The 12,150-nt window shown below is 37.2% G+C and overlaps 1 protein-coding gene across 1 annotated transcript in view; it reads right to left on the minus strand.

Moving 5' to 3' along the window:
• Positions 1-12,150, minus strand: part of mrps27 (mitochondrial ribosomal protein S27) — a 130,110-nt gene that overhangs the window by 19,199 nt on the left and 98,761 nt on the right. Inside the window, exons 6-7 of the mRNA XM_069936790.1 lie at positions 2,607-2,685; positions 1,017-1,132 (exon numbers count right to left, since the gene is read on the minus strand). Coding sequence (XP_069792891.1) covers positions 1,017-1,132; positions 2,607-2,685 — 195 coding nt within the window. The remainder of the gene's footprint in view (positions 1-1,016; positions 1,133-2,606; positions 2,686-12,150) is intronic.

Raw genomic sequence — 12,150 nt, forward strand, 5'->3', positions numbered from 1 at the left:
GAAATATGTTCACAAGTTTCAAAAGCATCCCTGTCTTTGCATACCAGGTTTTAACAGCACTGGCTGCTTTGTAGTGGAACAATTAAAGAAAAAGGCCTCCACAAGCAGGTGCCCACCTGGCACTGAGAAACTTCAGATCCTTTACCCCAAACCTCTCCCAATAACACTAACCTCCATTCTTGATACCAACCTATTCCATGACCAGTAGCCTGACTATTTCACATTGTACTCGGATTTCCTGACTTCAATCACCCCAAATCCCCTTCCAAACCTGCCCCTGACTCGCCACTTGCCCCTCTATGTATACCATCAATCACAAGGCCCCACATTCACCTCCTGCCTTCCTCTCTTGACTGGAAACATTAACACTCCTGAGTGCTCGAATGCTACTCAATTTTCAAGCAGCAGACCATGACGAGAATAATTAAAACATATCTGTGGATGTAAATGGATTTTAAAGGCAATGCTTTCAATACAAAGAGTTTGCCACAAAGTGGACTTCCATCACCATTCCGCAAATGCTATATTTTAACCACCGCAATGGTACATCACTTATATCAATATTGGACAGAACCAGGACATTTGGCTTAACACAATCATGTCTGCAGTCATCTAGCAACAAACCTCCTTGCCCCTTCATCTAACCTCATCAACAAAACCATCTGTTCCTTTCTCTCTCAAGTGCTTATCTGACTTCTCTTTGAGCATTCATCTTCTACGATATGCAAAATAACAAAGGCATACAGAAGATTTCAAGCATTTAAAGTTAGCCACAAGATAATTTATGAAAGTGGATACATACACAGAATTTAAATTCTCAAGGTAGAAAATAAATTCCTCAAGCCCAAAACGTTGGCTTATCTTTGCTACATAAAGTCCATGGTTTGATCTGCTGAGTTTCTCCAGCATTGTGTTTTTGCTTAAAATAAATTACTGTTTTACTTGTCACTGTCAAATACCCAATCAAAATAGTATACATTTTTCGCATAAAGATAGAAAATCTCAATTAATTTTACCTTCAGTTCTGGTTTGCTGTGCAGATATTTATGTAGAACATAGAGGGAAAGAAGCTGTGTACATTTCTCATCAAACATTTCCTGGAGCATCAGTTCAATGACAACAGCTATGGCATCTGGAAAGGTAGTTTCACGTGTCATCCTCAGTCAACTTAGAAGTGAGGTATTTTTCATTGATGCAAAAAGTATTTCCTTTGCATTGTATTGATTATATAAACACATTAAGTGAAGAATATTATATATTTATCACAATAATTACTAGAATGACAACAAAAACTGACTTAAAGAGGGGCCTTTCCTTATAGTTATCACAATCAGATTTCAAGATATTTGTACAATTATTTCAATTTATGGTCCTGCTAGAATATGGATCTGAACCATAAAAGTCTATTTAAATATGCTAATGGGAATCATTCAGGTAGTTTACTAGCACTTTGTCCTCCTCAGACTTCAGTGAATATCTAAAAAGGTGGATGGTGCAGCAAACAGCTAATTGCTTGGGTAACTACTTAAAGATTAGAAGGAAATGATCATCATCAGCCACACTGCATGTTTTTAAATGCAAAATTGAAGAAAAAAAGTTTAAATCTTCCTGATATGGTATGGTTAACATATAAATATTGGTTGACCAAAAGAATAGAGAGTTAAGTAGAGGTTACCATGTAGACCAAACAAAATAAAACCAAAAAGACCAGCTGACAAGTAAACTGATTACATTGACAAGTAAATTGATTACATACACTATGAGCAAATTCATTGATATACACAGGGATAAATCAGAGAGCACCCAACGAGGAAAAAAAAAATCAGTATTAGCTTCTAGATCTAAACTAGTGCAAGAGTGTCAGTCACTCACTGTAGCCTTTTCCTTCAGCAGGGAATATTGATCTATAGATTCACTAGTTTCCTATTTGTGAATTGATACAGTATAACTCCAATTATCCAAAATGGTTGGGACCACGCCTATGTTGGATAAACTTTTTTTTTCAGATAACTAGTCATTTTTAAAAACACCCCAGTAGCAACAGCAAATCACTTATAACAGTGTTTAAACAACAACAAATGATAGGGGCTTTTTAAGCATGAAATAATGTTTAATTCACACCAAAAAACAACCTGAAAGATAAATAACCAAACACTTGAAATTCTACTCATAATCACAGTGCTATATGCAGATCTCTTTGGCATCACAAAATCCTCGAGTGCGCCGTTGGAATCAAAATGGCAGCTCTAATGTGCACACGAACATGCTGGGTTTAATTTTTTTCCCAGAAATCCTCATTCATCCGATATTTTTGGGAGGCTCCTTCAAAAATTTTGGATAAATGAGGATTTTGGAGAATCCGATTTCAGATCATTGGAGTTACACTGTATTTAATAATGATTCAAAAGTGTAGCTTCATCAACCAATGGCAGGAATATTCCACAATAATATCATTTCATTTCAAATTCAGATTTTAGCACATTTTTCATGATTGTGCAGTAAACAATTTCAATATACTAATTCACAGTATTTTATGTTCAAAATATACTGCTCAAATAATTTTTTAATATACTACTACTGTCAGACAATCAACTTTTCTCACTTACTTGTAAAGTCTTCTTCCTTGATAAAAGAATCCATTAGTAAATTTGCAGTGAAGTTATCTGGAAAAATTCCATATTGCACCTGCAAGTTATGGAGATCCACCAGAGGAAAATTCAACATTTAAATCAAAGAATCTTTAATTTTTTTTTCATTAAATTCTATTATATCCATTAATTGTTTCTTTTTATTTGTTATGGGCCCAGAGGACCACAAAACCCAACACCTGTAGAAATTCATCAAGTCAAATGGTTACTTAATCAAAAGTTACTTTTAATTTTCTTTAAACATAAAAACAGGATCAAACTTTAACTTATTACTATTAATTTAAATTAACCTAACTGAACCCCCTTCTAATTATATGTGCACGTGTATGTAATGTGTGTATCAGTTCAAAAAAAGTTATTTGATTCACAGTCCAATTTCACTTCTTATACTGTGCACAGAATTTAAGAATTTCACCAGGCTTTGGTGCTTGAAAGATAAATGGTTACCACTCAGGAAGGTTCTTGTCGGTTTTCAGAGAGATTTGTTGCTCATTGGACACAGACTGATTCCTTCCGAGCAGCCACCTCAGTGTCTTGCCGAAGAAACTTCCCCCATCAGGGTTCTCCAGATGATAACCTCTCTCTTTCAGGTCACCACAGAGTTCCTTTTCTGTTTCCCTTATTTCAAGTGAAACATTACACAGCCAGCCATCTCATCTTGTATGGACCACAAGGGCTTTGGCCAGACTGAACTAAGAACTCACAACCATCTTCAAAATGGGGTTTTTCCACAAGTTTGCCAGCTTGTCCTGTTCCAGCTGCTGCTGCTGAACTGTAGAACTATACTCTCTCTCTCTCTCTCAAAGAAAACCACACGACCCTCTTAGAACAGCACTCTGCACTCAGACAGACTGCGGCACCTGACCTAATCTTCTGAGTTCGTTCATCTGTTGCTTTCCAAAACAATAATCCATTACTCCGCAGCATGACCAATTAACATCTACTTGTGAAGTCCTTATTGGCATTCTTTAAAGTTTTTGCAAAGGCATTTGGAGCCTGGACTGTCTGGCTTGAGCAGAGCTCTGGCATTTTAAATGAAATCTGTTTTGAAGTGTTTGTATGAGACCTACACTAAAAAACCTGCCACAATTTATCTCCTTTAAAACATACAATATAAAATATAATCTGTCACAGATTTAATACAAGATCCAATGGAGTAACAATTCGTTTTTATATCACATCACTACAATGTCAAATGGTCCAGGGAGTGTATCAGAGCTTTATCCTTCAAAATTTAACACGATTAAATAACAGGATATTAGCATAGAAAAACATAGCTTGTTGTATATTTAAAATTCAGACATCCAGCACAGTAACAGGCCATTTCAGCCCACAAGCCCAAGCTGCCCAATTAATCTACAACACCAGTACGTTTTCAACAGTGGGAGGAAACCAGAGCAAACCCACACATACATGGGGAGAACCTACAAACTCCTTATAGTCATTGCTGGAATCGAACTCTGGTCCCGATCACTGGTGCTGTAACAATATTGAGCTAACCGTTAGGCTAACCGTGGCGCCCACGGTTGAATGAAAGAGATCTTCTTCTCTTCTTCTTTGGCTTGGCTTCGCGGACAGAGATTTATGGAGGGGGTAAAAGTCCACGTCAGCTGCAGGCTCGTTTGTGGCTGACAAGTCCGATGCGGGACAGGCAGACACGGTTGCAGCGGCTGCAGGGGAAAATTGGTTGGTTGGGGTTGGGTGTTGGGTTTTTTCTCCTTTGCCTTTTGACAGTGAGGTGGGCTCTGCAGTCTTCTTCAAAGGAGGTTGCTGCCCGCCGAACTGTGAGGCGCCAAGATGCACGGTTTGAGGCGATATCAGCCCACTGGCGGTGGTCAATGTGGCAGGCACCAAGAGATTTCTTTAGGCAGTCCTTGTACCTTTTCTTTGGTGCACCTCTGTCACGGTGGCCAGTGGAGAGCTCGCCATATAACATGATCTTGGGAAGGCGATGGTCCTCCATTCTGGAGACGTGACCCACCCAGCGCAGCTGGATCTTCAGCAGCGTGGACTCGATGCTTTTGGAAATGCCATTGAAATGCAAGATCACCAATGATCTTGATGAATAGTAAAGAAGACTCTAAAGATAATGTGGCCCACTCCTGTTCATATTTTTTATGTTCTTAAAGAAGAATCTGAACCTAGGTGTAATTTTTAAAAATAATGCAGCAAGCCATTTAAGACATTCATGAATCTTTGGAATTCTCTTCTTCAAAGGGCAGCAGAAATACAGCTATGTATTTTAAGGTAAAGGTACAGAGATGCCTGATAAACATATGGATGAAAGTTTATCATGGGAATGCAAAGATAAGGTTACAATCAGATCAGCTACTATCTTAAATGGCAGAACAGACTTGATGGGTTGTGTAGCCTACTCCTGATCCTAATTCATGTGCTTACATGTACCTTTGCCTTGAAAATATTCTGGGGTGGATGTTTAAGAGTCCCTCAGTGAATGAAATTTCACCTCAGCTGCCTTACTTATTTTGAAACCGTGACCTTCATTCTAAATCCCCCCCACAAGAAGAAACCCATTCTGCATATCCACTTTGTCAAGACCCCACAGCATTTTTTTTCCAAAATCACCTGGAGGATATTTTGCAGGAGTCATCTACTAAGCTTATACCTACTAGTCAGAGTTGTAGCCCATTTTTAAATTCAGACTGTCAGCAGTAGTACGATAAAACAAATGAAGTATCAATTTTTTCAAATATACTCATCATTAACAATGAAAAAAACCCTGACAGATTGTATAGATTTATTAGAGAAAGATTCATACTCATAGTAGTAGAAGGAAGTTTTTCTAAAAATAAATTGTATTTGTTAAGCTTAAATTTATCAACCATACACGCAGCATTGTCAGCAATAGTTTGCTAGAGAAACTCAGCAAAATCTGTGAGGATTTGGGGTGGGGGGGGGAAGGAATTGTTAACACTTCTGGTTAAGTCTTTGCAGCAGGGCTGAAAGTGAAGGGAGAGGTTAGTACAAAAAAGAGAGGAGGGGTGGGACAGGAGGGGGTAGAAGACTGGAGAACTGAGGAGAGGTGAAGGATGATAGGAAGATTGAGTCATGTGGAGAGAGGGATGGAAATAGGAGTCAAAGGCAGATGGGATATCAGTGGAAGCAGACAGAAAAAGGAAGATGGAGCCAGGGAACAGAGAAGGTGGAGCCAGTTGCTGGGGGGAAGTGATATGCAGGAACACAAGAGTTGCTAGTGCTTGAATCTAATAAGAAAGGTTACAATCTGAACCAGTGAAGCAGAGGATCTGGTGGTACCTGAGGGGCGGGGGTCAAAAATGGATGATGCGGGTAGTTAGTGGGTTTATAATAAATATCAGGGGATATCTTTTCTCCTGAGATGTAGACAGATATCCAGAAGAGAGAGGGGGAAGTTTCAGAAATAATTCAAGTTCATTTGAATGCAAGGTGGAAGTTATTAGGCAAAGGTAATAATATTATTGAGTTCTGTATGGGTACAGGAAGCAGCACTAATGCAGTTGTCAATGTAATAGAGGAAGAGTTAGGGAGTATGTCAATGCTGTCAACAAAAGACAGTCACAGCCAGGACCCACGCAAGCATCCATGGTTATGCCTTTGATTTGTAGAAAGTGAGGGGAGTAAAAAGAAAAGTTGTTTAGGGTAAGAACAAGTTCAGCCAGGTGGATGAAGTGTTCATGGAGGAGAACTAGTTGAACCTTTGTTCGATAAAGAAAGAAATGGAGAGATTGAAGACATTCCCAATGGGAAAATGGTGTATAAATACAGTACATTTGTGATGAAAATGTGGTGATATGAACATAGAATTTTCCAATTTCAGGTAATAACCCTTCCCTCCTATGTTTCCCTCTTCCTAACTTTTCGACCCTCCTCTGGTCATCCCATTTTTGTTCCATATCTAATCCTTGCCTCCAGTTCCATCACCTATTTTTGTTCCATCTACCACCAACTACCCACAAAATTTAGTCACCCAATTCCTTCCATCTGTCCTTCACCTCTCCCCTAATGGTTACCATTGCCATCTTCCTTACTTATAGAACAATACAGCACAATACAGGCCCTTCAAATCTTTATGTTGTGCTGACCTATTCCTTCCTAAAAAAGAGTACTAAACCCTATCTACCCCATAACCCTCTATTTTTCTTTCATCCTTGTGTCTGTCTAAGAGATACTTAAATGCTCCCAATATTTCAACCTCCGCCACCATCCTAGGCAAGGGATTTCCGTCAACTTTGCATAAAAAAAATCTATTCCTGATATCTCCCCTAAACTTCCCTTCTTTATCTTTGTACATAAGCCCTCTGGTGTTTGCTGATCCTGTCCTCGGAAACAGGTGCTGGCTGTCCATCCTCCCATAATCTTGTAGACATCAATCAAGTTTCCTCTCAACCTTATAAACTCCAAAGAGAAAGGTTCCAGCTCTGATAGTGGGCAAAGGAGTTAAGGGTTATGGGGATAAGGCTGGAAAGGGGTACTGATGGTAGTGATCAGCCATGATCTGTAAAATGGCGGTGCTGGCTCGACGGGCCGAAGGGCCTACTCCAGCTCCTATTGTCTATTGTCTATTGACTTGTTTCCCAGTCCAGGCAACATCCTGGTAAATATCCTCTGCCCCCTCTCCATAGCTTCTGCATCTTTTCTATAATAAGGTGACCAGAAATATACACAGTACTCTAAGTGTGGTCTTACAAGAGATTTGTAGAGTTGTAACACAACCTTTCTACTCCTAAATTCAATTCCCTTATTAATCTTCTTCCAAATATTGAGGAGATGATGTAATACTGGAGAACTTCTATGTTGTACCAATTTTTCATCCCATTTATATAATATGTGTTCAGGTATCTTTTCCCCTATTTTATCTAATTCTAATCTCGTCCAATCTGGCTTTTCCCTTGTTTGATAAAAATCTGATAGGTATCTTAATTGTGCGGCTCTATAATATTTTTTAAGTTTGGCAGTTGTAAGCCTCCTTGTTTATACCATTCTGTTAATTTATCTAGTGCTATCCTCGGTTTCCCCCCTCTCCATAAAAATTTCCTTATTATTTTCTTTAACTCCTTGAAGAATTTCTCTGTCAGTTGTATTGGCAATGCCTGAAATAAGTATAATATCCTTGGAAAAATGTTCATTTTAATACAGTTTATCCTTCCTATTAGTGTTAGTGGTAAATCTTTCCAATGCTCTAAATCGTCCTGTAATTTTTTCATTAGTGGATAATAATTGAGTTTATATAGTTGGCCGATATTTTTGTTTATTTGTACACCTAGGTATCTTATTGCTTGCATTTGCCATCTAAATGGTGATTCCTTCTTAAATTTTGAGAAATCCGCATTATTCATAGGCATTGCTTCACTTTTATTTACGTTTATCTTGTAACCCGACACTTCTCCATATTCCTTCAATTTCTTATATAATTCTTTTATTGATAGTTCTGGCACTGTTAAGTACACTATAACATCATCCGCAAATAAACTGATTTTATATTCCTTGTCTTTTATTTTTATTAATTTTATATTATTATCTATTCTTATCAATTCTGCTAGTGGTTCTATAGCTAACTCAAACAATAAAGGTGATAGTGGGCATCCCTGCCGTGTTGACCTGCTTAAGTTAAATTGCTTTGATACATGTCCATTTACCGTCACTTTCGCTAACGGTCCCTTATATAATGCTCTAATCCAATTAATATACTTCTCCGGTAGACTGAATTTTTGCAATACTTTGAACAAATAATTCCATTCTACTCAGTCAAAGGCCTTCTCTGTGTCTAAAGCAACTGCTACTGTAGGTGCTTTATTTCCTTCTACTGCATGAATTAACTTAATAAATTTACAAATATTGTCTGTTGTGTGTCTTTTTTTGATAAATCCAGTTTGGTCTAAATTTACCATTTTCGGTACATACTCTGCTAATCTGTTTGCTAATAGTTTAGCTATTATCTTATAATCTGTGTTAAGTAAAGATATTGGTCTATATGACGCTGGTGAGAGTGGATCTTTCCCTTGCTTTAGTATTACTGTAATTATTGCTGTTTTACATGAATCTGGTAAGCTTTGTGTTTCATCAATCTGGTTGATTACTTCCAGGAGGGGCGGAATTAATAAGTCTTTAAATGTTTTGTAGAATTCTATTGGGAATCCATCCTCTCCTGGTGTCTTATTATTTGGTAATTTTTTTATTATCTCTTATATTTCTACTATTCCAAATGGCTCTGTTAATTTATTTTGTTCCTCTATTTGTAGTTTTGGTAGTTTAATTTTAGTCAGAAATTCATCTATTTTCCCTTCTTTCCCTTCGTTTTCAGTTCGGTATAATTGTTCATAGAATTCTCTAAAGTTTTCTTTAATTTCTTTTGGATTATATGTAATTTGTTTGTCTTTTTTCCTTGATGCCAATACCATTTTCTTAGCTTGTTCTGTCTTAAGCTGCCATGCTAGGATTTTGTGCGTTTTTTCACCTAGTTCATAATATTTCTGTTTTGTCTTCATTATATTCTTCTCCACCTTATATGTTTGTGGTGTTTCATATTTTATTCTTTTATCCGCCAATTCTCTTCTTTTAGTTGTATCTTCCTTCATTGCTAATTCTTTTTCTATATTTACTATTTCCCTTTCCAACTGCTCTGTTTCCTGATTATAGTCCTTCTTCATCTTGGTTACATAACTTATTATTTGCCCTCTAATGAATGCTTTCATTGCATCCCATAGTATAAACTTATCTTCCACTGATTCCGTATTTATTTCAAAATACATTTTTATTTGTTTTTCAATAAATTCTCTAAAATCCTGCCTTTTAAGTAACATGGGGTTTAATCTCCATCTATACATTCTTGGAGGGATGTCCTCTAGCTTGACTGTCAATATTAAGGGTGAATGGTCCGATAGTATTCTAGCTTTATATTCTGTTTTTCTTACTCTATCTTGCATACTAGCTGATAACAAAAATAGGTCTATTCTTGAGTATGTTTTATGTCTAGCCGAGTAATATGAATATTCCTTTTCTTTTGGGTGTTGTTTCCTCCATATATCCAAAAGTTGCATTTCTTCCATTGATTTAATTATAAATTTGGTTACTTTGTTCTTTCTGTTAATTTTTTTCCCAGTTTTATCCATATTTGAATCCAAATTCAGGTTGAAATCCCCTCCTATTAATATGTTCCCTTGCGTATCTGCTACCTTCAAAAAGATATCTTGCATAAACTTTTGATCTTCTTCGTTAGGTGAATATACATTGAGTAGATTCCAAAACTCCGAATATATCTGACATTTTATCATTACATATCTCCCTGCTGGATGTATTATTTCCTCTTCTATTTTAAATGGCACATTTTTACTAATTAATTATACGATGCTGCTGTTACGTGTCCTACCCAATCTCTCTTTAATTTCTTGTGCTCCAATTCAGTTAAGTGTGTTTCTTGCACAAATGCTATATCAATTTTTTCTTTTTTCAGTAAATTTAGCAGTTTCTTCCTTTTAATTTGGTTATGTATTCCATTAATATTTAAAGTCATATAGTTCAACGTAGCCATTTTATACTTTGTTTATCTTCCCTTTCCGTTTCTCCATCATTACCTTTCCTCCTTATCCATTTCTGTTTTCTTGTTTTAAACCCTTTATAAGACAACATTCCTAAAACATCAAACATTTTCCTTATTCTCCTATTTAAAACTTCTTTAGCCCCAATCTCCCCTTCCCCTCCTGAGTTGTCCTTTATCCCTTGTCGGACAACCACATCTCCCCTCTCCATTTGGATTTGCGAATTCACTCGCAAGCGTCAGCTGATTTTGCAGTGACCGCAACTCCTCCCCACCCAGCACCCCCCAGAAAAGATTTCACTTTTCATATGTAACAAAGGTCACTCTTTTAGTTCCCTCCTTATTCCCTCTATTCCATTTCCTTCCCTTATTAATTCTTGTCTATACTATCTATATTTTCCTCTAAATACGGATACATTCATGTATGCACATTATACATATACACACATATACCTCTTTACCCACATACATATAAATCGTGGTAATTTTTACTCTTATTACCTTCCCTTCACAACTAAATTTGTAGTTGTTCTGCAAATTTCTTTACTTCCTCTGGATCCGAGAATAGTTTTTTTTCCCCATAAGATCGTTTTCGATGTATTGAACTCTTTTCTCTTCTTCAGGAGTTCAAAATTTATGTGTCTTTTTAGTTCTCAGTCTTTTCTACTCTCATTACACGTCTTCATCCCTCAGTCTATTTTGTAATTGTTCTGCAAATTTTCGTGCTTCCTCTGGATCCGAGAATAGTCTGTTTTGTTGTCCTGGAATAAATATTTTCAATACTGCTGGATGCTTTAGTATAAATTTATACCCTTTCTTCCATAAAATCGCCTTTGCTGTATTGAACTCCTTTCTCTTCTTCAGGAGTTCAAAACTTATATCTGGATAAATGAAGATTTTTTGCCCTTTGTACTCCAGTGGCTTGTTGCCCTCTCTTACTTTTTCCATTGTCTTCTCCAGTACCTTTTCTCTTGCAGTATATCTTAGGAATTTTACTAAAATAGATCTTGGCTTTTGTTGTGGTTGTGGTTTAAAGGTCAATGCTCTATGTGCCCTTTCTATTTCCATTTCTTGCTGTAGTTCTGGACATCCTAGGATCCTGGGGATCCAATCTTTTATAAACTCTCTCATATTCTTGCCTTCTTCATCTTCTTTAAGGCCCACTATATTTATGTTATTTCTTCTGTTATAATTTTCCATTATATCTATTTTCTGAGCTAACAGTTCTTGTGTCTCTATAACTTTTTTATTAGATCCCTCTAATTTCTTTTTTAAGTCCTCTACCTCCATTTCTACTGCTGCTTCCCGCTCTTCCATCTTGTCCATTTTCTTTCCCATTTCTGTTAAGGTCATATCTATTTTATTCATTTTCTCTTCTGTGTTGTTTATTCTTCTTCTTAAATCATTAAATTCTTGCACTTGCCATTCTTTAAATGACTCCATGTATTCTTTAATAAGAGAAAGTATATCTTTTATCTTGCCTTTCCCTTCTTCTTCTATTTCACTGTACTCTTCCTCTTCTTCTTCTTCTTCCTCTGGGTTGGCCATCTGTTGTTTCTTTGTTGCCCTTTTCTTCTCTTCTTTCTTGTTTTCGTTGTCTTCTGTGTTCTCCTCTTGCTGCAGGTGTTCTGCAGCTGTCATTGCTGGCTGTGGAGATCGACTCCCCAGTTGGTCATCCCTCCCGTCGGTGTGTTTTTTTGCATGCGCGGTTGCGCACTTTTACTCGGCTCAGTGAGCCATTTTTGTAGTCCACTTTCTACCGACCTGAGGGAGCGGGTTTCTCTCTCCACCGCGGGCCTCTTCGAACAGGCAAGGCCTTCTCCTTCTTCTTCCGTTGTCTTCTCTTCCTCTCTTCTTACCGTTGATTTCGATTTTTCTTTTTTCGTCGCCATCTTCTTTCCACCTTTATACTCACTTTTCTTTAATTTTTATTTCTGTGCCTTTGTGTTTTCCTTTGTTTTTTCTGAC

Source organism: Narcine bancroftii, chromosome 1 (genome assembly GCF_036971445.1).
Source record: "Narcine bancroftii isolate sNarBan1 chromosome 1, sNarBan1.hap1, whole genome shotgun sequence".
NCBI classification, from domain to species: Eukaryota; Metazoa; Chordata; class Chondrichthyes; order Torpediniformes; family Narcinidae; genus Narcine; species Narcine bancroftii.